This window comes from Dysidea avara, chromosome 3 (genome assembly GCF_963678975.1).
Source record: "Dysidea avara chromosome 3, odDysAvar1.4, whole genome shotgun sequence".
In the NCBI taxonomy this organism is placed as follows: domain Eukaryota; kingdom Metazoa; phylum Porifera; class Demospongiae; order Dictyoceratida; family Dysideidae; genus Dysidea; species Dysidea avara.
In genome coordinates this window covers 12551277-12578546 of record NC_089274.1, presented here as the reverse complement: position 1 = coordinate 12578546, position 27270 = coordinate 12551277, and the positions used below count along the sequence as shown (strand labels likewise).

Sequence of the window (27270 nt, the reverse complement as noted above, 5' to 3'; positions counted from 1 at the left end):
CTCGCTCCTGTCACTTGTAGTTGTAGGCTGGTAGCTTGTATTTAGAAGGTTGGACTTACTTTATAGTTTGTAACGAACAAATGTAATATGTAATGTTATTACTAGTTACAGCCCTCAGAGTAGTGAGTAATATGTAACTCGTTACTTTTTTCAGTAAGTATTATGTAACTGTAGCGCGCTACATCGCTCACGTAAAAGTAACGAGTAATATGTAACTAGTTACATTTTTAGTGTAACAACCCCAACTCTGGCAGTGATGTTGATGTCAATAAATTTGCACTGGTGTCACACACTGCTACTAATTACTTTCAGCTAAGTGATAACCATTATGGTTTTCTATTATTCAAGGACAAATTCATAGGCAACTTACAAAGCTATAGACTCCCTACCTGTGAATTAATACCTTTGTGCTACAAGTAAGGGTCACAAAGGAGAACAAAGATAAGTCTGTACATTATATGCACTGCAGAATGCATATATACTTGGCATGTGGCCAAGTGTGTGGTTGAAATAATGTCTAACATTGAAAGGTCTACTTAGCCATTGTTTGAAAGCATTAGCCAGTCATTAAAAGATTCTACTAGAAGAAATATTTCTTAGCAACTTATTAGAAGTATTATGGACTGTTCAGCTTGGCTATACCTAACCAATACTGCCAAGACACTGAAGGTATTGTGAGGCTGGTTTCTTGTTGATATTTTTCATCAGAAAGGTACAAACCTTTATGATCCCAACTATACACTGTATGATACAATGAAACTTACATATTATTTATACTGAAGGTTTTAGTTGGTGTTACGTTTGTATGGGGATTTTTCCTTGTCAAAGGTGGTTTACTAACATATTGTATGTATTTCATTGTAGAACACCAAACACAAACAACACCACTAAGAAGTCTTCCAAAGTACAACTTGATGTCATACCAGTGCAAAACTCAGCAAATATTGTTAGTGGCATTAGAGTGTTACCTCCTGAAACTGTACACAACAATTCAATATACGTATCAGAAATTGCTGTGATGAGTTTTGCACCACAAAGTCACTGTGTCTTGGAGTCTTTAAATTTTGGTCAGAGTTTAAAAGATGTGTTTCCAGGTACGATACATGTGAAAGTATTGTGCAGTAAATGGGACCTAGTACATTAAGGTATCAGTGTGTATTTTATTTGAATGTACATGAATACTGTATTATGACTGTTAATTGTTTTAGTGTATGTGTGTGGGTGACTCCTAACCATTTTGCTTTGCTGATTCATCAGCACAAAAAGCACCCACTGGATAAACTGCAATAGCTATAACATTGTACAGCTTATTCATCACTGCTACTAAACAAATTATACATTTTGTGCTGATTATTGTTTGTGTAACATGCACAATTCCTAGTTAAACAGTTGTGTGAACAAGGATTGACTCGAGTTCCAATAGCCTGAGTTGTGAATGGGCTGTGGCACCCCATTCACATTATCCAGAACGTTTTCAACTCAGGTTGTTGAACTCGGGTTGGCTCTTGTTCACACTACTGGAGCTTGATAGTGCACACGCCAAATATAATAGTAAAGAGCTAATAAAACAAGCACACAATAAATTAATTTAGGTGCTTAATAAAAACACACTGGAATTGTAGCGAGGAAGCGTATAACCAGCTGAAATAGGTCATATACAACGCAATAGATGCCATGTTGAAGCTAGTGGGTGCTCCTTTTGCCAGGAATATCAATGTCATCAGAGCATAACTGTCAAAGAGTCTACCATAAGTATGGTACGTCATAACCATTTTGTAGAAGAGTTTAGAAGCAAATATTATTGTTAGCCCGAGTTGGCCAGCCCGAATATGATTCTATCCCAGGCCAACCAGTGCCAGCCCACCTCTCCTTGTCGTGCCATGCTGAACCCAGTTCGGTACAGCTTGATTGATTCACACTGCACTTTACTGTATTTTGAGCCATGCTGTGAGTTAGAAGGTAGTGTGAATAGAGTGTAAGTCAACATATGGCCAGATGTGGGGTTTGCATTTTACTTTACTCTTTACTGCTAGCAAAACAGCATATTATTGTGTGTACATAAGGCAAGAAAAAAATCAAACAGTATTGTACAGTGGTCTCTCCATTATCCAGCCATTGATTATCCAAACTTTCTGTTATCCGAACTGTGAAGTGACTGTTCTATTAGAGTATATTGCCTAATGTGTATGTTCTATTAGAGTATTTTAACTGAGCTCTGTTAGTCAAGCCCAAACATGTTTTCAGAACTTTCAACGGAATTTTAACAGAAGTTTCTATTAACTTACTACAAAAGCCTTGAACTATGTATGTTTAACTCGACTATGGTTAATGTTATAGTACTTCACTGTTTGACACCACCTAGGCCCCTTTTGCCTATGCAGCAGCTAGAGTGGATGCATCATGAACTTACTTTCTTCCTTTGTGCCCCACTTCTTTCCCTATTACTATGTAGATGTTGAATTTCAGGTAGTGTGTAATAGCTGACTAAACAGAAATTTTCTGTAATTTTCATATAGACTGGATTGATTGCAAAAGTGCTTCTTGTATAGTTCTTCATTTGTAGTATTGACTAATGTGTAACAGGGAAAACATATCGTATAGTAGATTTTTTTTTTTTCGAGTGGGAATATTTCACGAACTGCCACCATATAAAATTTTGAGGGGGAAATTTTATCACTACCTCAGAATACATTAATACTTAATTATAAAACTTTGTGTAGGCGAGATCAAGGAAAAGGTATACTTTAAATTTCATAATGTACATTTTAGGGCGAACAGTGCTTTATTGCACCGCAAAGAGTGCTTTATTCGTACAATAAAGTACTCTGGCAATCAAGTACAGTTGTCCACGTGCTTTAATGCAGGCTAATAGCCCGTTGTGCTCACGCCAGTATGACTGATCACTCAAGCCGGTGAAGCCTGATAGCCCTCGCCACGCCGAGTGGTCAATCACCCCAGCCAATACAAGTTCTACCACTGGATTGCTTGTATAGACATACCTAAATGCTTCGATGATGGATTGGAGAAGGTAACGTTGCTGTTACATTTGTTAATGTAAACAGACAAGTCCTGGAGATATCATGGAAATGCTTCGCCGTGTGTCACAATACGCGTGAGTTACTTTATACTTTATTACACTAGTTTGTGTGCATTTAGGCTACTAATAATACGTGCAATGCGTGTTAATTACAAGTCCTACTGTATGGTGAAGCTACACAACTAGAAAGTTCCATAAATCGTTTAAAGCATTGCCTTGCTCGTCCTGTATGAAAAATAAAGCACTCGGTACTTGGCCTCAAAGCCAATAAAGCACTCAGCTTCGTCTCATGCATTATTAGCATCTCGGCCACACACCTCATGCTTTATTTTTCTTGCAGCAATGAATTAACATATACACTATGCCATTTTAATCTTCACAGATAGCAGCCAATCCACAAAAATTGCAAAAACAAAATCCCCTCGGAAATAACCCACTATATGGTAGCTGATAGTGCACATTAATATATAAATTAAAATATACATGGCCTGCTGCCATGCATTGTTGTGGTATATATAATAGTTATACAAGCACAATGTGGAGTCTATTGATTTATAAACCCAAAGGCCTGAGTCTGTAGAACACGAGTGAAGCAAGGGTACTACTAAGGAGGGCCTGAGGTTCATAAATTCCATATGTGCCCGTATAGCTTAGACTGTATTTTATATTACACTCAAATTAGTTATCACTCCCATGGCTATTTCAGCTGTAGCATCGGTAAACGTGGTGGGATCTTACTAGCACCATGGCAACCATGCATGCCCCCATGTGACATAATTTAGTGCCCCCATTACATCACAGCATGCTGGGATTGCGTAGTCATTGGATAAACATAAGATTTTGAGCATACGTTATATTATGCCTGAAGGCGAAAACAAGGTGGAGTATATGAGATTTATTGCCCACCTAAATAGAGTCTAAACACAGGGTTAGTTTGCCAGTCCAAATTATGCTTCAAAAAAACAAAAAACAAAAAAATCAAGAAACGAGTACAAGGAAATTTAAGTTTGAGTAGGGATCATAGAAATAAAAACAAGGGTGGTCACCTACACCTACAGATATATTAGTTGACGTTTAAACTGAAGTATATCTGCAGGTGTAGTTCCATGATCCCTAATGTAAATAAGATGAAGAACTCATAATTTGGGGTGGTTCAAATTTAGTGTGTGAACTACCGATGGCAGAAGCAATTTTTTATGAAATTGTTCCATCGCATGGAAGTCATGATGTTTTTATTGTTTCTGTTTATAATGCACTTGTGGCCATATATCATGTTTTGATGCACTGTATTTGTTTCGTCGTGACATGTACACTCCCTTTTTGTAGAGGATGATACCAACACTGCACTACAAGCTTTGGCAAAACAATTTCTGGACTCATTTTATGTCATGCAAGGAGGCAGTGGATCACCTACAGATTCGAATGGTGATGATAATGAGTTCCCCACAAGTTTCGTAGTTGCTGGCAGTATTGCTTTTGTTCTTGCTTTAATTCTGATCCTAATTCTTACTCTATGGCTTGGCAGTAAAATGTTTTCTCATACCAAGTAAGTCTAGCATTATACATGTGTACACACACACACACACACACACACACACACACACACACACACACACACACACACACACACACACACACACACACACACACACGCATGCACACACACACACACACACACACACACACACACACACACACGCTGGAAAGTTCACACACACACACATACACGCACGCACGCACACACACACACACACACACACACACACACACACACACACACACACACACACACACACACACACACACACACACACACACACACACACACACACACACACACACACACACTTCTAGCTGCAGTGTATACTAAGGTTCTCGGTTTCAATTAATCGATTAGTCATCAATTACTAAATCGATTATTCGATTAATCTATGTGTATTATCGTAACAATAAAATTGTTCGTTCAAACAGCTCGCTATAATCCTTTTCCATAATGATGTCAGAGCAAAAAAATGGCGACCTCTATTTGGGAACTTTAATGTTTTCAAGTACAGGTGATATTGGGCAACAAATGAAGATTGATTGTTTGTGTGATCCAGGAAGAAGATATCGAGTTAAAACTAACAGGTATGGGTATAACGCAGTGGAATAAAATCATTTACGTGGGTTTTGAAAATTTCAGCTGGTTTTGAAGGTTGAGTAAAAATAACATTCCTTTATATACGTTGTAACCATACCTGGTAACTTGTCTTCAATATCATCCTTTATTAACAACTAAATGGTTCATGAAAAATGTGTCACAATACTCAAAAATATAAGAGTACTCCAAATAGAAAACCGATGTGACGTCATTATAGAATGACTTAGAGCTTTTATTGATGATGTGTATACTACGTGATTAATGAATTACAAATATGGTATTGTGCACACAAAAAAGTAACAAAGAAGTCACGAGGGCTTGCAAATGTTTGTGAAGTCTGTTAGGTCTCAAATAGATTTTCTAAAGTTTGAGAACAGATGTTGTAAGGTTTGGAAATGGTCTGTGAAAGGATCGCAAGGGAAGTGCTCTGTGTGTTTTGGTGGGGTTCATGAAGCCACATATATAAAACCAACAGGACCAATTAGTGGTCATTTAATGCAGTCTGTTGGTCAATTGCTAGGTTACCCACGACACCTTCAAGAGCAAACCATTACTTATGTCAACAGCTTATGACTCAATTAGTTCGTGAAGCTTACTATGAGACCTGTTTGTTAAATGTATGAGACCTGTTTGTTAAATGTATGAGACCTGTTTGTTAAATGTATGAGACCTGTTTGTTAAATGTATGAGACCTGTTTGTTAAATGTATGAGACCTGTTTGTTAAATGTATGAGACCTGTTTGTTAAATGTATGAGACCTGTTTGTTAAATGTATGAGACCTGTTTGTTAAATGTATGAGACCTGTTTGTTAAATGTATGAGACCTGTTTGTTAAATGTATGCGAGCAACTCACAAGGCCTCGCACTTAACAAACACGTGCAAACCCTCGCGGCTACTTCGCAACTCTTTTTTGTGCAGTGTACCGTAATAAATCGATTATATGTTTTCATCAAGTAATTGCTTTAATCGATTAATCATGAGAGCCCTATTATACGTATACACAATTTGGAGCTAAAACAAACATTTAAGACGTTTAAATACTTGCTTGGTTGTGCTGGTATTTCAATGCGCAAAATGTATTTGATTATGTGGGCCAACAAAGTTTTAGAAAGTTTTGTAACTGCGTATTCTGTTATTTATTACATAATGATTGTTCTATTAGTGTTCTGTCGGAGTACTTGCTCAAGCTATTACTGTACCATGGTATTCTTTTTGAGTTGTATTGTGTGTTAGAGTGAGTGCATGTGTCTCAGTGGTTAGCGTGCAAGCCACAGAGGTTTAACGGACATACTGTATGTATTATGTACTGTGTTTTACAAATTTTCATTGTACTGTAGGAATACATCGGTTTATAAGCAGCCTACTGGGTCATCTATTGTCCCTTTGATTTCATCGTCTGTGAGTTGATTTACTGTATTTGTGTACCTGTACAGTGGCTGGGCCAGTTACACACTACCTGTATAATAATTGTAACATAACATATTCAACCAACACCACCTTCTACAATAAATGGCACAGGGAAAAAAAATCTTGAGGGTAATTTCTTTACCTTCTGGATCATGTTGTAACAAGTGGTCACAAGATACATGTAGCATAACCAGAAAAAAAGTTTTTATAGGCTGAAGCACATTTGAGTGATCTATTAGACTAGCGTGACAGCTCTACTTTTAGAATATCTGACTGTTCTGTTAGAGTTTCTTGAATTCTCTTTATTCAAATTCATTTTCCCGAAGCAGCTACCTTGGTTGTCTCAGTGGTAGCCATGCCACTGTCACATAAACATCATTTGTTAGTACATTGCTGGTGTCTTGCACCTGACTTTAAGCCCTAAACAGTTGTTTTGTGCCCCAGTATTCTGGTGTTTCACACTCTTTTTGTGCTATACATTTTACTCCATTTTGTAACTCCTTGTCTGGGTTAACGCTTCTCCTACCTGGGATTGCATCATTGACAATTCCTGCCTGTCAAGCTAGCTGCACCTCCCTCCAATAAATACTCAAATCAGTTCATATTTACATGTACATATGATGTATAATACACCATTCATCATTATCAACCACTTATAAAGTAACTTTGTTGATACAGTGGTCACTATTGTTCACCCATCCAAGACCACTTAATCCATGACCAGTGTTCAGTGTAATAGTTTTACGAGAGATCTTTTCATACAATATTTTACAAAGTAAAATGTTCCATTTTCTAAGTAGAGCCTTTGTGTTGCATTTTTGAAAAATTCAACAATGGGATGCTACTGTAGTACAGGAAATCTTTGAGTACACGGATCGTTGTGTACATGTGAATGGATTTTGCTGATCCAAATTGCTTACCAGTAATAATAGCTGGTTTAAACATTTCAAGTCATTATAACTTGGTCAAGGGTGATGAACATGCATATGAAATTTACACATCAATTTTTTTAAAACCTTTCAGAGCATTTCCTGTACTTGAAGTTGCCTGTAGACTTTCCTGCTAAATAAGATAGCAGTGTAGTAGAATCACACGTGCTCATAGAGGGGTGAGGTACACCAGATAGGCTTTAAAATTGACAGAGATGTCTAGAGACAAAATTACAGGGCTGTGTTAACTCCTTAATGGCTAACAGAAATATTTGGCCAGCTGCGAAATGAGGACTGATTCTCCCCAAGCCAGGTGATTGCCTATTAAGCTTGCCACACCACCTGAGGATGTACTTAAGTAACAAACTCATCTCTTTTCCCAAACTTTGGCACAGTCACAATGATCTTTATTGTGCAAACTTATCATGTGTTCATGTACATTGTTTAGCAAATTCAAGATTCTTTTTCTCCTGGTTATGAAACTGTTGATGGTCCACGAAACAAAGTACTGGTATGTGTGTACAATGTACTCTTGTATTGTGTCTATATTAGCAATGTTTTACACAGGATAACCAGTATGAGGTTCTTAATTCTTCTAAAGAAAAATACGATGTTGGCAATCCAATAGTGGATTTCTATGCTTATAACTGTCAGAGAAAATACTGTAGTCTTGAAAGTGAAGAGGTTAGTAGGTTTGAATCATATGTACATACCATCTGTGTTGTAGTAATATTTGTATCAGTCTATCAATATTGGTAGCATTTGTATTTATTACATATCAAGGATTGGATTCTAAAATTATGGGAAGCTTTTTTGCTAACGTTGTGAAGCAAACGGAAATACAATGCTGACTAGCAATGGAATTAAGTACATAAGGTGTTTAGCACTATTAAAATGTATTCTAATGAAATAGATTCCAGCACAGACAATTGACTGTATGTGGTCGTTTGATATGTACAAGGATTGTTAGTAGTGAATTGGCTACTGCCATTTCAGAACGCTTATTTCTTCGTATTAGCTTGGATTTTCTTCATAAAATTTGCACCATAACAAATGTAGTAGAACTCAAATATCTATTGAACTTAATTGAATCTCTTCATTGATATTTTGTACAGTAACCATTGGCTCACATGGAAGCATTGCTTAAGTACATTGCGTATTCACAAGGGCTTATCCTACTCCCTAAACTGTAACCATTTCTACTTAGTTAAGTACCTGGCAACAATATTTTTACTGTGTTGATATTGTGTGTATATATTATACATTTAAAAGTAGTATGCTGGAAGGGTTGTTAGAGATGGTATTGTTTCACACAGAGATGGGGTTACCCTAGAGAGAATCTTATTTATTTACGAGAATTAGGTGAAGGACAATTTGGAAAAGTGCATCTAATGAATGCGAAGGTGTGTGTGTGTGTGTGTGTGTGTGTGTGTGTGTGTGTGTGTGTGTGTACGTGTGTGTGTGTACGTGTGTGTGTGTACGTGTGTGTACGTGTGTGTGTGTGTGTGTGTGTGTGTGTGTGTGTGTGTGTGTGTGTGTGTGTGTGTGTGTGTGTGTGTGTGTGTGTGATGTAGTGTGTGTGATGTAGTGTGTGTGTGATGTAGTGTGTGTGTGATGTAGTGTGTGTGTGTTTCTGTGTGTCGCATACAGTATGCTTGACTTACTCTTGGTATCCTATATGGAATGAGTCCATAATTTAGCATTGAAATTGGAATGTGTTTTGTAAATTCTATGTGACGTTGATTTTGTCGAATTCCACTGTATGTAGTTCATTGTACTAATTGTTAAGTGATTGTTCACATTGTTCATTGTTTAGTGATTATTCACATTGTTCATTGTTTAGTGATTGTTCACATTGATCTCATGATATGTAAAGAATGTAGTAATGTTAATATTTAGTAGGTGCAACAGAGGTGTGAGTTTCAAAATATATGCATTGTAAAAATCATCTTGTTGCTTGGTAACGGGTTGCTTGACTATTTTACAATCAAGTGTATAGTTCTCTAAAGACTATCAAGAGAAGGCTATTTAAGTACAGTATATGATCTACTAGGCTTTCTTTGTACTGGCTTGACCAAGTGTACTTGTTTAGCAGTTTTCAACTTGACAATGCATAAACTTTTATGGAATAATCTAGTGGAGTAGGGTAGTACAGGGGGTAATCTTGAATGTGAAGTGCGATATCAGGTGGGTACTTGACTAACAATTGAGAGGACAATGGAGACATGTTTTGTGCTATACTTCAGTCTTGAATTATATCCTTTACACATACGTTAGTGTTTAAGCATTTCCTCTGTGGGATTTCCATATGGCAATCTATTGAAATGGTGTTTTTTTGAAATTCAAGATCCGCTGTTGATGCTATGTGGATGTTTTGTGTCTAAGCAACTAAAAATGATCGTCTGGGAATACTTTCAACATTAGCTCAATAAATTTCACCCTCAGACCTGTTCGTGTAAGGTCCTTCCCACAAAGTTGAATTTTGTTTTGCATAAATGTTATAAATGGTGTCCTCAAAACTCTTAGATGAATATTTATAACTCTCATGCTAGCCACCAAAGGAGTGCTATCAACTTCTTCTTTATCAAGTTCATCACTCTAGCTACACCAAGTAAGCCATGCAGCCATTTAAACCTTCTGCTCATCTTCAAGGTTTGCTGCCATAAGATCCACTTCTTTTAATATTGGAGCACTAGAAATACGTAGTCTCTCCCATTGTTTTTGCTTTTGTCTTCATCAGAAAGTCCATCAAGGAAACAGTGAGGCTAACGACAATTCCATAGAATGAGTTGTTTGTTCAAGACATTTTGGCCCCATACACAATAAAAAACAAGCAACAGATTTGTAAAAAATTATTTATGTGTAAGCAATTCAGTTTCATGCAGTAATTACAGGTATAGATATAGAAATACCCAAAAGTTTTATAGCATTTATAAAATCAATAACTGTATTCCGGTAGTTTTGCGTAGCCAGAGAAAGGGTCTAGTGAATGCAGTATAGCAGGTTTGTTCTGGTACCACACAGATTTTTGGGATTCTACTGTGCGACTTCATATTGTTGTGAAAGGCTTGTTAATTGGTTAGAACTGCACGCGATGGCTTTGCATAGAATTTTTAAATATAGCAGAAGCCACCATGTGCACATCTCATAATTAACAAATCCCAAATTAAGTAGTGATCTGGCTACTCGAGGCTAATATTTCTGACTTGTAAGGTGGCAGTACTGATGACAGTATTGGTTGCACCCACAAGTGCCTTCAGATCAACTCAAAACATTGTCATCAAATTGCTACAGAATATAAAAAAATTATTTAACAGAATATTTCTACTGCCTGCCTGCCTGCCTGATGTGTTTGTAGCAGAAAAGTGGCTACAGCTACGGTCCTACTTTTCTGCAGAAATGCTTCAAATTCACTTAAGAAGAAACTGTTGGCATATTGATAGTCATACAATACGTGCACTATTGTCTTACTTTTATCCTTCCGTATACTATAGTGGCCACAGCACTATATGGCTTCAATCTCCAGGCGTGTACGTTTCACGATGTTATTGCACCAACATATTGGAATACATGTGCAGGAAGTTCAGTGAACTGTTCTCCGTTGTAGATGAAATGTCACCTGCCTCCAGGAAATGGACTGCTTGTGGAATGATATGCATAAAGCATATGTATGAAAGTGTATATGTATGAAAGTAGACTATTGTAAGTGGCATATCTGCTTATAGCTAAGTGAATTAGTCTGGTGCATGGCTATGCCAGACCTCGGTGCTGTTGGTGTGTATCAATGCGTATACGTAGGTGTACGTAGATGGAATGAAAGTGGACAGCCCTTGTGCTTTTATGAATACGAGTATTAGATTCATGATTGCTGCAGTACAGATCATGATCTCACTCATGAATGTGATTAAAACTATATTATTGTATTGCATAATATATATTATGTGATGTAAGCTAGCTTTTTAATAGTGGTCATGAATTGACAAAAAAAAGGGTTCACAAACAAGTATAAGAAAAAAGGAATTTTAAGCTAGAGTAGGGACAATGTAGTACTGCTGGAATATAAAGTACTGAAACAAGCTGGATCGGAGTAGTATGTAATGTCCAGATACTGTAAAACAATAATAAGTAAATATCTCTACTGTACATTTTGATTGTAGAATCTCCGTAGCACAGTAGAGATATTCACTTCTTATTGTTTTACAGTATCTGGACATCACATACCACTCCAATTCAGTGCTACAGTACCACATTGTCCCTACTCTAGTTTAAAATTCCTATTTTTTCTTATACTTGTTTAAAGTACTTTATACACCATGAGGAGTGTTTTGATGTGGTTGCTATGTAGCGTTGCTATGTAGCGTTGGTTCTTCAGAATGCAATCACTTTTGCTATTATGTATTGATTACTTTTGCTGGAGTTGCAATTACGTATTGATCCATGCAAAACTAAATTTGTGGCTAAATGGTTTTGGGACAGCACCTAGTGACAATTATCCTTAGAGTGTGCCATATTATTAAATTCATGAAATAAAATTCAGTTGATAAATTGTAAACTTTACAGGTTACTATGGCACTGTGATAACTTTGTTAAAATTCTCACACAATCATTGTGTTTTGAATAGCCCTGTCTTTTGACCAATCAGATACCATACAGTAGTGCTGCATATACATTAGGGATCATGGAGGCTTACACTTTCTCATAAAGAAATATATTGAATAGAAACCAGCCTCACAATACTTTCATTGTGCCTTGGCGGTATTGATTGACAAGCCCAGAGGTGACTTCAGTATGATCCGAAACGCTTCCAATAGGTTGTAATGTCACGAAAAAAAATTTTTCAGTGAAATTTTCTACTGGCTGGCTAACTCAATGGCTAAGGCTATGGTGGGCTTGACTTTTTCACTGCTAGATGTGGTTTCATCCTGACTGATGCCTTTTGACATACTGCAGTGTGTACAATGCATGCATCATGATACACATGAGCTTACTTTTGTCCATAGTATCCCATTTTGTTTCACTGACGATGCTAGGTGTCATCAGTTTGTGGTAGAGCACTAATTAGTCCCTATGTTTTATAAGGGTAATCACCATATTTTCCACACTGATAGCAGAGACACTTCTCTTACTACTTTTCATTTGTAATACTGTGTAACAGGCTAAACATTTAAGGTGAAAACTAAGCAAAATAGCCACATCACTTTTTAGTGGATGCTAGTTGGTTCAGATGCATTCAGACTCTTTTGTAAAACAAGTAAACAAACAAGTACAAGGAAATGTACTACTTTGATTAACAAGACTAAAGTATGAATTAAATGTTCACTAGTATGTCTGCAGGTGTAGACTACCTCCCTTGTTTCTTTACTGTTTATTTCTATGTTCCCTAATTGAGTTTAAAATTCCTAATCTTACTTGTACGTACTTGGTAAATATTCTATTGGCACAAATACTGTATCACTAATGCTTCCTACTCAAATAAGTTGCTATTTAATTCACCATAACATAAAGTCATGAACAATGTCATTGTTTATATGTACAATGAATAACTTCTCTGACACTGATATAAGCCCTAAGACTTGTATATTAATAATAGTACCAAGTGTGTAGAATAAACAGTTGGGTGTTAGGAAGGAAAGGAAATACCATTGATGCATTGTGATGTAAAGTGAAATAGAATACAGCTATTAATCCTGTCACATTCTATATGCTTAGTTACTTGAGGGTTTATACACAGTCATACAATGATACAAAGTAACTGAGTACTGGAAGTGTGATGTAGAACCCATAATGTGTTTATGATATGTCGCCTTACTGCCTTATTAGTACGTTATTGTATGTGAGAATTGTCCATGAATTCTAAAAGTAGCGTAGTGTATTTAAGTGTTCAACATGTGCAATGAAGCGCTCTAGCTGTTACTGTTGTGAAATAGTAAACACTTACATACATCACTGAACTAGTACAATGTACATAGTGTACTGTATACTTACAGTGGTTAAGGCTAGCAATATAAACTTTCTATATTGTAACTAGAGGTGGGCGATAGCAAAATTTTCACAAGACGATCGATAGTAATGAATATATCATGATAATGATATGTATCATGATAGTATCTAAATGACAGATCAGTAGTTAGCTACTTGTACAATTGAGAATTTTGTGAACAAACTTGTAATTTATACATTGTTTACACCTAATCATTGCTCCTTTCTTGTGAAAAGGCAAGAATATGGTTCATGAATAGAACTATTTAGTAGTCATTTACAAGTGTTACATCCATCACGATAGTATAGAGGCTAAATATCACGATGTGATTTGAAAATTGATAGTCACGGTACTCGATATTTTTTTACTATTGCCCAGCTCTAATTGTAACTGGGTTGTATTAAGACGTGTGTTAGTGTGTCATCATTCATCCAGGAGAACATATGAGAGTTACTGAGATGGCTGAATCTTATGTACATATAATTTATTTTTACATCACAAAAGAGCGTGACGTCTTATGAGGAATTGGTCAATTTCTAAAGTTGCATTTATTGCACAGTCATGATAAAAGAAGAAAAGCCTAGTTGAGTGCGGTATTAGCTTTTACACTTGTTCCCTAGGCTCTACTAGGTAAACTATTTTTTGGGTACAAGTAATATATTCAAATAGAAATACCTAAAATTTTTATAGCATTTATAAAATCAGTAACTGTATCCCAGGGTTTTAGGGTAGCACTACTGATGGCAGACAGTAGTACTCCAAAATGACCAGGGCACAAAGCTGATCGTTGGCTTTTGTCCATTGAAAAGAGCTTGGTATTCAAGGACATGAGAAGCTGAACATGGAACTTGTCACTGCCTGAAAAAGTGGAGACAAACGAGACTGTGTAGCTTGTTCTGGTAAATTCAAATATAGAAGAAATAAAGAAGGATTAGTAAAAGTTATATGTTATTGTAGATCTGTTCATTGTGAGTAGTTTAATTCTAACCACGGAGGAACACACAGATTAGCAGGAGCCCAAGTGTTGTATGTCAAAATGCGTATTTTACATAAAATACATTTTGTTTTTTTAAGAACAAAGCCACTGTTTGTAGCCAACGGGTTAATACACAGGAAACTAGCGTTTGTCAGGAAACTTGGCAGTATTGATTGGCAAGCCCAGAACACAACACTTCAGTGTGACCCAATAGATTGTTACAATTTTTTTTTGTATTCAGTGAAATTTTCTGCTGACTGACTTAGTATTGTCTTCAGACAAGTGTAACTCAATAATGGCTAAGGGTACTGGCTTGACTTTGTCACTGCTAGATGTCATTTCAGCCTGACCGGTGCCTTTTGACATACCGCAGTATGTACGATGAGCTTACCTTTCCATATTCTCCATACTGACTGGCAGAAACACTTCTCATACTTACCTTTCTTGGAAGCTTGAACTCTGCAGAACCTTTGTTTGTACTGCTGTGTAACAGGCTGAACATATAAAGCCGAAAATGAAACAGAATGGCCACTTCACCTTTTAGTAATTGATAGTTGGAATGGGAGTTCAGACTTTTACTAAAAAAGTAAACAAACAAATACAAGGAAATATTAGGAATTTTAGCAAGACTAAAGTAGGAAATAAATGTCCACTAGTGTATCTGCAGGTGTAGACGACCTCCCTTGTTTCTTTACTTTTTATTCCTATAATTTGAACTTAAAATTCCTGATTTTCCTTGTGCTTGGTTAAATGAATAATATCGTACTGATACAATACTGTATCACTACTGCCTCCTACTCAGTGAATTACAGAATTGCTCCAAGAAATGGAGTCATTGTTTACATAAACAACGAATACCTTCCCTGACACTGATTTAAGCTCTTGTATCAACTGTAGTATATTAGGGATCATGGGGCCAAAACTATTACCCTAAAACCAGCCTTCATGACAGCTTGGCAGCATTGGTTAGGCATAGCTAAGCCTAAAAATGTCTTCAGACCAACTCCAAACCTTTTTATGGGATTTAAAAAAAAATTCTATTTAACAGAATTTTATGCTGACTGACTAACTAACTAACTGATGCCTCCAGCCAAGCCTAACTCAACAATGGGTAAGGCTACAGGCTTGATTTCTTCACTGTTTGATGTCATTTTTGCCAACCGCAGCATATACAATACGTGCATCATGGCATTTTTGAGACTTGCCTTTGTCCTCCTTTGTGTTTCAGTTCTTTTCACTGACAACACAAAGTGTCAATTCGCGATAGCACGATGCGGCTTCCCTGTGGCTGTGTTGGCTAATTGCATGTATTTTCCGTAGTGACTGGATTGATTGTAGAGACTCTTCTTTGTTTGTAATGCTGTGTAACGGGCTGAAATAGGTGAAAGCAAAGCGTAATGGTTACTTCAATTTCAAACAGTTGGGGCTCACAAATCGTCCATATTTTTTGTGGTGACTGGATTGATTGCAGAAGTGCTTTTCCTACTGTTCTTTGTTTGTGGCACTGTATACCAGACTGAACGTGGCTGAAAGCGAAGTGTATTGGCAAGTTCGATTAGGGATCATAGAAATGAAACGTAGGGAAACAAGTGAGGTCACCTACACCTGCAGATATACTAGTGGACATTTTATTCCCTAATTTAGTCGTGGGTATATATAGATTGAATTAGAACCGAAAATGTCCACTTGTATATCTACAGGTGTATAGGCGATTTCCCTACTTCCCTACTTTTTGTTTCTATGATCCCTAACCAAACTAACATTCCTAATTTTTCCTTATACTTGTAGTTGTAAGCATGTAGGATAACAGTTAGATGTTGGGAAGGGAAGGAAATACCATTGATGCATTGTGATGTAAAGTGAAATAGAAGACACAAGCTATTTTTCCTGCCATATTCTATATCCTCAAGTTTACACACCTGCAAAGCAATTGAAATATGTTGTGTCTAACTATTATTAGTACTGGAAGTGTGATGTAGATCCAATGATGTGTTTATGATATGTCACCTTACTGCCTTATTAGTATTTGAGTATTCTCCATAAACGGATTAAGTGTTCAATGAAAGTCATGTGCATTGAAGTATTTGTTTATCCTAGCTGTCACTGTTGTGAAATAGTAAACACTTACATACATCACTGAACTAGTACAATGCACATAGTACACCTTATACTTACAGTGGTGAAGACTAGCAATATAAACTTTCTGTATTGTAACTGGGTTGTATAAAGACATGTGTCAGTGTGTCATCATTCAGCAAGGAGAACATATAGGAGTTATGGTCTTACATTCATATAATTTATTTCATATCACAAGGGCATGACATCTTATGTATTTAAATATGGAATCAATCAATTTCTGAAGTTACATTTTATTTTGTGGTCATGATAAAAGCAGGAAAGCCTAGTCGAGCGCAATGTAAGCTTTTGCACCTGTCCCTAAGTTCTGTTAGCCTATTAATAGATCCAATGGTTAAAGTTTCTTATACATGTGTACACCTAAAATGATTGCACATACAATACCGATATTGAGCCAATATTTCAAATATTTTATCTACTTATAGTATCGTAAAATTTTTGGAAAATATTCCCTTGAAATTTCAGGCATAAAAAAATCCGTAGATTACTGTTACCAACAGCCTGTAATAAAGATTAAATGCGAACTGTACACATCTCAAGCTATTATCAAGCTAATGTATCATAGTTTACATATAATTCAATACTTTACAGCTACATAGTTGTACTATACACACTATACCTGTATTGTAACAATGTGCCCCCAGAATATGTGGCTATGTAGTTTATCACTAGTTCTTGATATGTTATCCTCTGTTGTGTATCATTCTTACCTACTCATCTCATATTACAAGGTAACTAGGCTACAAAGTACAGCATATAGGAAACCTTGCATCTCTATGTGACTGTGCAATAATCTTAAATATAGTAATCAGAAACCAGCAGTATTGGTTGGGTGCATTTAAGTCCAGAGGTGCCTTGAGTGCGACCCAAACTGCTTCCAATATGTTGTTACAAAATTTTCAGTGAAATTTTGTAATTATTAATTCCTTCAGACAAGAACTAGGAACTCTAAAGCTATGGGCTAATTTTTTCACTGCTAGACATCGTTTCAACCTGACAGGTGCCTTATGACATGCCACAGTACATATGTACAATACATGCATCATGAGTTCCTCCTTTGTGTTCAATTTCTTTTCACTGATAGTCCTAAGTGTCATTGATTTGAGATAGAGTGCTAATTAGCCCCTGTGCTTTATGGGATCGATCATCTGTATTTTCCATAATGACTAGATTGCTAGCAGAGACACTTTTCGTACTATTCTTCATTTGTAATGCTATGTAACGGGCTGGACATATGTAACTGAAAACAAAGCGAAATGACCACTTCACTTTTTAGTAATTGATGGGTAGACATTCAGTAAAAGAAGCAAACAAACAACAACTACAAAAGGAATATTAGGAATTTAAGCACTGAAGTAGGTCTATGTATTAATTGTCCACTAGTATATCTGCACACATATCTCAAGCTATTGTCAAGCTGTTTCATCATAGTTTGCTTATAATTCATTACTTTACAACTACATTTTTGTACTTAGTACCAGCAAGAGTCCATATCGGCTATTATGGACTCCTGGTACCAGAATAGCTACCCTACACTTGTTTGGTATAGTGAAATACTTCATGTGTATGCATACTATACTTGTATCGTAAGAATGTGCAGTATGTAGCTGTGTACTAGTTCTTGATATAGATTGTTGTATATCATTCTTACCTACTAATATCATATTACAAGGTAGCTAGGATACATAGTACAGCAATACAGGAAACCTGTGTGTCTATGTGTGTACAATAATCTTACGTCAATAAGTGTCACGACAGATATGTTATCAGTTTACCAGTTATGGGGAATAAGTGTCTATGTATGCATACATCATTAATGTAGACAGCTATGAAATTGTATGTGTGTACGTTATGTAGTTTCCTTTAACATCTGCCTATAATGTTGAATGAAAACTATATTGTAAATGTAAACGTCTTCTAAAGGATGGCTCACTGGCATGGTGCACCAGCATATGTTAGTCCATTCTATGGACTATGCAAGGACAACGTGTTTCCATGAATTAAGTTCATTACTTCTGGTGATATCAACAGATACTTTAAACCCAAGCTCTCCTGTAGTCTAGATCCTGTGTGTGGTTGGTTGATCATGCTTTTCTTTTGTTTCTGGAACTTAATATCAGAACTTAGTAACTGGTTTTTAAAGTGATCCCATCTTTTCATACATTGTTTAACTAGAATTTTATCTTCTGTATAGGGATGTACCATCTCCTAGGAAATATTAAAGAGTAAATATTTACTGTGTTAGAAAAATTACAGTGACACTCACAACCCTCAGTAGATCTTTGATTTTCCCCTTAGTTACACTACTACTGTACATAATGCTATCTGCATGCATGATAGTGTTAAAACTAAAATGTGTTTGATTTTCCATGTAGTAGTAAGAAAGTTATAGATTAAATTTTACCGGAGTCAACCATATATAGTATGGTTATACTCTACTGTATAGTAGGGATCATGAAGATTTGTTCTTTCCTGTGAAATATGTTGACTAGAAACCATGCAACCTCACAATACCTTAACAATATCTTGAATGCTTCCAGTAAGTTGCTATGATTTTTAAAAATCTGTTTGAAAAACTAACAAATTGCAGCTATGCTATGGGCTTGATTTTTCACCATTAGTAATTGCTTCAGCCTGACACGTGCTTTTGGCAGCATATACCGGAGTAGACACAATACCGGAGTAGACACAATACCGGAGTAGACACAATACCTGCATCATGATATTACCTTTGTCTTCCTTTGTGAACCATTCTTTGCTTGCTATACAAAATGTCAGTGTGTGGATAGTGCGTCAATGGATTCATGTGCTGTCTATCTCGTAAGAATAAAGCAGGATTTGTTTCATACCACACCTCTAGCAGTTGAAGTAAGCAGATTGACTCTATGATAGCTTTGCATATTGTCTTCCTCGTGTATAAACGTTGATTATTTTGTTAGTCAATTACTGCCTCATAAGTATGGCATCTTTCTTTCCTTTGATGTAAATGAGTGTATGGGATTTTACAAGCTAGTAGGGATCATTGAAGTGCTTAAACAAGGGTCTGAAATTAAATTTAACACCTTATTTAATCCATATATGGAATTATGATAAAACCAGCATGGCTAAAAGTAGGAATTAAATACTGTAAAAATTCATATGAGTGAATGCTTAGACCAGGAGATTTCTTATTCACACCATGTGTATTACGATAAATAAATTGGCCATGACCAACATCACTTGATTGTGTCTCTTGCTGTGATCATCTCATTCTCTATCCACCTTACTCCACAATGCAAACTAGTACTACAGTATGGCTTTGTCATGTATATATCACACGGAGATATGGATTTGTAATTGAGTGTGCAGTTCATATATTGACAGATCATTATAAACTAATTGTTATTTGTTTTAAATGGGATATACCATGACTGTTCATGCATTACAGATGCATGACAGCCTTTAGCAAGGGGAATGAAATATTTCACGGTAAATATGCCTATAAATGGTTACTTCCTATACAAGCATATTATATTCACATGTGCCTGATCACGTTCTTGTCATGCATACATTTGTGCCTGTATTCTGCTGTGCTAATGTTACCATAGTCAAATTACAGCAAAGCCAGATTTTCTGGTATGCAATGCTTATGTTCAGGTTTCTTGAAGAAAGTTCATATTACAGGCAGTAAGGATTCATTGAGACTATGTAGCTAAACTTGGCTTGTATGTTTATCCTTGAAAGCTATTTTGTATATATAAGATTCTCATGGTAACTATTTCTAAGGTTTACACAATGCTAACACAAGTTAACTACTTGGTATATGCACACTAGACAACATAGAGATTGTAGTATAAACTGTAGCTATAGTTACGTGTTTTGATGTACGGTATGTGGTTTTTACAAAGTATGTTTATAGAAGCCATATATACAAAAGGACTTGATATAGATAACTTACTGTTGCTTTAATCCTTTGTACTTATAATAAGGACATGGAATTTTTGCTCTGTTAGTGCAATCACAAAGTGTTTTACCTGCATAGACAACAACCTTGTATTTGCAGTTAAATTTGGTGTTAATCTTTCATCAAAACCAACAGTACAATAGTATATGTGATGTTATGCACTGTCTATGGTTAGTTTCCATACAAACACAAGCTTTTTTAAAAAATTACTGACTTGTCATTTACATAATGTACAATTACATTTAATAGCTAGTAGTGTGTAAATTTATGTGCGTACATTTGTGTACATGTGTTTTTGTTGCCGGGGTATTTAGATGACCAAAGTAAGTATGTCAACTTGTATTGGTTGGTTTTCTAGAATATATGTGGATTTAAAGGGACATTGCCTGTTGCTGTCAAAGTGCTAAACAGTCGAAATGATGAGGATGTTAAAACATTTACAGAAGAGGCTGAATTGATGAAAAGATTTTCACATCCAAACATAGTTAGCTTGTTAGGTAAGTTGCTGTTTATATGGAGTTTGATACGTAAGGGTAACTGATATACCAGGTGTTGTGAATATGTACAATGATATGTCAGTAGGCATCCATCAATCATCTATGCGTCTGTTTTACTGTTGTGGTACATTCTGTGGAAATGTTGAGTGGTCTATAAAGACCAAACAGTTAAGTGGTCTATAAAGACCAAACAGTTACCTGGCAACAAATATCTTTATGTGGATTCAGGACAGACAGGATACCAGGGTTGTTCTTTGAAAGATAACAGAGTTTGTTTGCAATATTAGTGTGCGTAGTTCGTTTGTAACAATTTGTCAGTGCGAAATTGTGCACACTTTCAGGTTATTGTAATCCTGTTTACCATCTGCAAAGTTTGTGGAGTATGTTTTGTATGTTTACAGTAACAGGTGCTAAGCTTGGCTTATTTTAAATGTTTATTTTGTTCCAGTCCGTGTACATCCACATACATAAATGAGCAGTGTTTGATAGTTACTATCATGTGATTTTAGTAAAATCCCTAGGAGTAACAGAACCATGATTGATATTATGTAATCAGTTTATTACCTGCGTATATAGCTTGACCATATGTGTATGTAGCAATAGTATTCATACAAGTCTTCTAGGTATTCTTAAATGATGTGTGACTGGATGTTTCCAAGTAACATATAATATTGTTTGTGCACTTAAGATTATTCACAATCTGGTTTGCTCCTACTAGCTATACAGCAACATAAGGTTTTAGTTCCAGGTATTGTTTTAGGCTATGTAAGAGAGTTGGAAGGCCCACATCTGTAATGCTTATTAACATCTCACATAGTTAAAGCAAGTAGCTATAGGATTTCATTATCATTAGTGTCCCAATGGACTTCATTTATTAAAACCATGGCTGTAATTACCGTAGACTCTGGTATATGCATTTATAATTTTTATACTATGCTTGTTAATCACATGACTTATAAATAATTGCGAGAAGTCTCTGCTAGGAGAGCATTTATTGATACCCATGATGTTTTCAAGCAATTTGGATAACAAGCACAATATACTTTGATCAATCTTGATGCATATTAATTTTATGACTACAGACAAAGGCTGGACACAATATTTTTGATATTCTACAATGAATTAGTAGTACCAATAAACCAGGAACTCGAAGTGTTTTTTTTTTTTGCAGCAGCAGCATGTAAAATACCAGTAAACAACATTTAGCACAGTTTTTGATTACATGTACAGATTTCAATTCTTTGAATTTGTCGGTAAGCATTGCACTATTGTAGTATGATGCATGGGCAGATCAAAGGATGCGCTAGTGTTACAAATCAGTCAGTGTTCAAATCAGTTGTAAACCATTGTAGTTTACAACTGATTTGAACACTGACTGATTTGCCAATATATCAGTCAATAAATTAAGCTAACCAAGACTGCCAATAAATTAAGCTAACCAAGATTATTACAGTGCTGTGCCACTCAACAATGAATATCACACATTTCAGCTACACCCGTCTAAATTATGATGTGAAACAGTACAATGGTTGGACGTGATGTGGCATTGTTATACATCTCGTGCTCATGCATGGGAAACATGCCTTACTTTCTCGTTCCTTCCATGTTACAAATGGGCACCTTTTTCTGCGCATGCCCCATCCCACAAATCAGTTATAACGCACCCATTCGGTTTGTTCTGATTTGTAAACAACTCCACCCTTGGGCCTGTGGCCCTCGGGTGTCATGTTTACAAATCGGCGGCCTGAGGGTGAAGTTGTTTACAAATCAGATACGAACCTCATGGATATGTTACAACTATAACTTGTATCATATCACCACGATTATCGTGGCATCACTAGCGCTTAACAAACAGGTGTGTCTAGCACATGCATGCTTAACAGGAAGTATGTGTTTATAACCATGTGTACCTAGTATCAAAAGTCTATAATATGTCATCCACTGTGGGACGTGTATAGTATGTAAGATAATTCCTGTAATATTATACAGACATCCCATGTAAGGTGTACTGTGTTGCGCCTTGTTAGTTGTGCAATAGTGTGTAACTTCATAACATCCCCTATACTAGGTAAATAATAGCGAGTACTAGGTAATTATACTAGTATGTAACAATACCACATCCTTTAGCTAGGGAAGTACAGTATATATGTTGTATTAAATGCTCTTTATCAATTAATCTATGAAACATGTTCTCATGTATAGAGTATTACAAATTAAAATACATTTTTAGCAGTTCTCATTATGTGGTACTGGGTAGCCATAATTGCTACAGTAATCTTCAGCTTGTGTCCACTTCTTGACTTGTTGTATAAGAGATGTTAGTAGTGGTTGACCATCATAAAGTAAAGTGTATATCATCTGGTATTGTTCTGGAGTAAACTCTACACAAGCTTGTCCTGAGGTAGCTTCCTATAAATAAGTATACCACTGAATTACAGCTACATGTTATTACAAGGTGTATCATTACCTCAATCATTTCAAGAAGGTTAACTGTCCCTTGCAAGGCAGCAGTTATACTATATAAATGATCATCAGAGTCCTTCATTAGTATGTATTGTTCTAGTTGATATTTGTACATCATTACACTGGTGTGGATCTTACAGGTAGCTGTAAATTGTTCTAGCATTATACCAACTGAATGTTTGTTGAAGTCTCTATCTGATAACACTGGTTTGATGGCATCTAGTTTTACCTGCAATATGAAGGGTTAACGCATATAATAATAATAATAATAATAATAATAATAATAATAATACATGTGATGAATGCTTTGATGAAACTTACCGATTTAATTTTGTCATAAATTTCAGTTGCTGTACAGTAAAACTTTTGAGTTTCCTTTTTGACAGTGAGACTGTCAGTCATACAATCTGTTCTGTTAGAGGCTGCTTCACTTTTCACTGTCAGTGAGACAAGTATCACACCAAGTGTCAAGACTAGTTGAAACTTCATGACTTCTCCCACTTTCTGTTAACTGTGAAGGCCACTGACAACTCATGCTCAAGACTGAGGTTTTATACTGCATGGAAACCGTATTAGTTACGGATGTTGTGTAAGGTTTCATTCTTCTATGGGTTCTATTTTGCTTTGGTAGTTTAGGTATCTCCCATATCCTATTGAGATGTTCTTACTATGAAAGTCATATTTATTGCCTCTTCCTGTAGTAAGAAGTATATTGTAATTGTGGTTATGCACCTGGCTTTACTTTATCTCCCTATATGGTTATCAAAAGTTTCAAAATGGGGCAATCTGGCATGTACAACTATAGTTTGGTAGCAGTGCTAGCCTTGATCATTGGTATAAACCAGGAGATAGGATATTGACTGTGCCAACACCTTACTATTGATTATTCAGTATGCATCTGCATAATTTCGTCACACAAAACTTGATATGCCATATTAAGTTTTGTGTGATGAAAATTACCACCAAATTGCTAGAAGAGGCACTTAGCTTTTGTGGAACTTTCAGCATACCACACAATGTAATTTCATACAGTGTGTCATATACTGTCATATTTCCACTACGTAATCATATGATTCAATATAGTTCCTGCTCTCTGACTTCATTCTGCCTGATTATAGAACTTCAGATAATTATTGGCAAATCAAATAAGGCATAAATGTACAACTTATATGAACAATATTGTACAAAAAATCATTTGTAAAAATGCTGGATGTCACATAATAAAGGTTAGTTCTAGTTAAAGAATATGGTGTAGGTGTATTAGTCCTGTCTACCAAGGTGTGTGTGTGTGTGTGTGTGTGTGTGTGTGTGTGTGTGTGTGTGTGTGTGTGTGTGTGTGTGTGTGTGTGTGTGTGTGTGTGTGTGTGTGTGTGTGTGTGTGTGTGTGTGTGTGTGTGTGTGTGTGTGTGTGTGTGTGTGTGTGTGTGTGTGTGTGTGTGTGTGTGTGTGTGTGTGTGTGTGTGTGTGTGTGTGAACTTTCCAGCACCCCACAATAATTTTCTTGCATGATTCACAAAACTTCTCCATGTGTCACTCCATATATGGTGGCCCTCACTGTGTGGATAACACAAGTAGTTAATGCACAAGGAGCCATATGTACATATGTTTGCAGGTAATTCCTTGTCACTCAAGTGCAAAATGAACTTGGGAAGGGGACTCTCATTTGCTGTTCTGTACACTGCTAACAACATGGCATTATAAAATGGTTATTTGAGGTGTTAACTTGACTACAAGGTAGTGAAAGTGTTATGTAGTTATAGCTACAGGTCATAAAGGTAGGTCAGATTTTACAGGATAGTTAGTACAGCTTACGCAGTTAATGGACAGCTTAGCACAGAGGCAGTTAGTGCAACATACATACATCGTTTCTACTATGGAGCAATATACTTGAAAATGTTATGCTATGTCATATGATATTTCCTTCATTCACTGATTATGTTGGTTCTCACTATTAGGAATCTGTAAATCCTGTCTGTGTAATTGCAAAATGTATACCATGTATAGCAATCACATAAAGCATTTGTATAATTTTGTGCAATGTGGTTACCATGTGGCAGCTGCTGGCAGATATGGCTTCATCCTTTGACAACTGTTTAGTCAGTGTGTATGTATATTGTTGGTTACATCTATATAGGCCTGTGTACTTGTGTGGTTTTGTATTTTAATTTTATATCCCAGGATTCATTATTTGGAAACTTTGAGTGACCTTATAAGTAAGGATTTGTGAACTCTACCATATTCTGTGTAGCAATTAACTCTAGTTCCAAAATATACTTGGAAAGTTGCTGAAGATACCACATGAATAGTGGGATCTTACAGTGTGTCACTTCTGAGAATTGTGTTATTTAGTGTAAGATGATAATATTGACCTTTGTTGTTTACTTTGATTGCTTGCAAACACAAGTTTTGCCATTATTACCTAAGTAGCATGACATGTAGATGTGTAATAAGAAATAGGTAGACAGGATAACAGGAATTTGTGTTCAATTATCGAACTGTACATTCTGCTTCCTGACATATATACTACCTTGACTGTTTTAAATGGCAATTTTACTGAGAAATCAGCCCACCCAGTTGAATCTCCCTGGGCAACTCCTGTAGGTTACTAATCCTGCCCTAGGAGGGTTTGCAGAAGACTCATCGAGTGCCTGAGCAGTGCATAGGCATCCTAGTGTTGGTTTGCTGGGTGGCAATAGCTGTGCTTAACATGACTGCCTTTCTTTTTTGCTTTACTTTGCATTCATGCATGCATGAAAACCAAAGTAAACCTCTATATTAATTTCTTAATAGAAATCCAGATTGATCATAATGTAATTGTGGATTGTGATAACACCTTTGGAAAGGTTTACATTTCACTTAGTAACACAAGTTTTCCGTATTTGCTATCAATACTGTACATTTGATCTCACTACCTCACTGTAGATATCTTTTACAACGCTATATCATAACATCCTATTTTTGTGCTCCATTTAACAGTAATGCTGTAAAACTAGCAGTAGCGGATTACTTAGTATACACATATAGCGAAATACTGAATAATAGATATTTTTCTCTCTTGGTACTACATAATAAAATTTCCCAATACTTGCCGTGTCATGTAGAATTGGCCACAAAGGTATGACGAGGGCCAAGTAAAAGCTTATTTTCAGAGACAGCCAATATCATGTTTGCCAAATCGTGTTTTATGGGTATAGACACAAAAGTGCAGAATTTTATGCAGAAATGTTTATGGTCCTTCTTAACTAATAAAAATGAAAGCATTTGTCAAGAATCCGAACTATTCTAAGTTACATGGTTAAACTAGCCAGTTGTATAGCTATGCTCATTCATAATTGACACACACACACACACACACACACACACACACACACACACACACACACACACACACACCTAGGGAAAGTTTATATCAGTGCAAATTTGGGTGTGTTTACTAATGGCTTTTTACTGTCAGTTAGTGTTGGTGTGTTGACTACTCACAGCACCAAATAGTGACAACAAGGCCATCACATCACCACTTAGTATATGGCGTAGTCCAATACACACATGTGACTTTATCTCCTTATTGAGGCTAATGCACTCTAATTTAAGTTCTGATTTGTTAACTTATCCTAATCAGTCAAGTTGCAGAGTTGGTTACATCATTAGGTATTGTTAACTACTCTCTAACCATTTTAGAGAACCTCTCCAGAGGTCTCTTAGGGATTTTTAAAGACCTCATTATCTCCCAAAGAGATCAAAGGATTTATGCATACCATTTT

General features: G+C 36.2%; 2 protein-coding genes across 2 annotated transcripts in view; one reads left to right on the top strand and one right to left on the bottom strand.

Annotated features, from left to right (window-relative positions):
* Positions 1 to 27270, top strand: part of LOC136249423 (ALK tyrosine kinase receptor-like) — a 38462-nt gene that overhangs the window by 4165 nt on the left and 7027 nt on the right. Inside the window, exons 4-10 of the mRNA XM_066041427.1 lie at positions 865 to 1094; positions 4364 to 4583; positions 6516 to 6576; positions 7963 to 8025; positions 8082 to 8198; positions 8831 to 8917; positions 20908 to 21046. Coding sequence (XP_065897499.1) covers positions 865 to 1094; positions 4364 to 4583; positions 6516 to 6576; positions 7963 to 8025; positions 8082 to 8198; positions 8831 to 8917; positions 20908 to 21046 — 917 coding nt within the window. The remainder of the gene's footprint in view (positions 1 to 864; positions 1095 to 4363; positions 4584 to 6515; positions 6577 to 7962; positions 8026 to 8081; positions 8199 to 8830; positions 8918 to 20907; positions 21047 to 27270) is intronic.
* On the bottom strand, positions 23192 to 24043 carry LOC136249424 (uncharacterized). Its single transcript, XM_066041428.1, has 3 exons — positions 23831 to 24043; positions 23514 to 23738; positions 23192 to 23455 (listed from the first exon to the last, which is right to left on the bottom strand). Exons 1-3 carry the CDS (start codon positions 23996 to 23998, stop codon positions 23273 to 23275), a joined length of 576 nt encoding a protein of 191 aa, XP_065897500.1. The 5' UTR covers positions 23999 to 24043; the 3' UTR covers positions 23192 to 23272.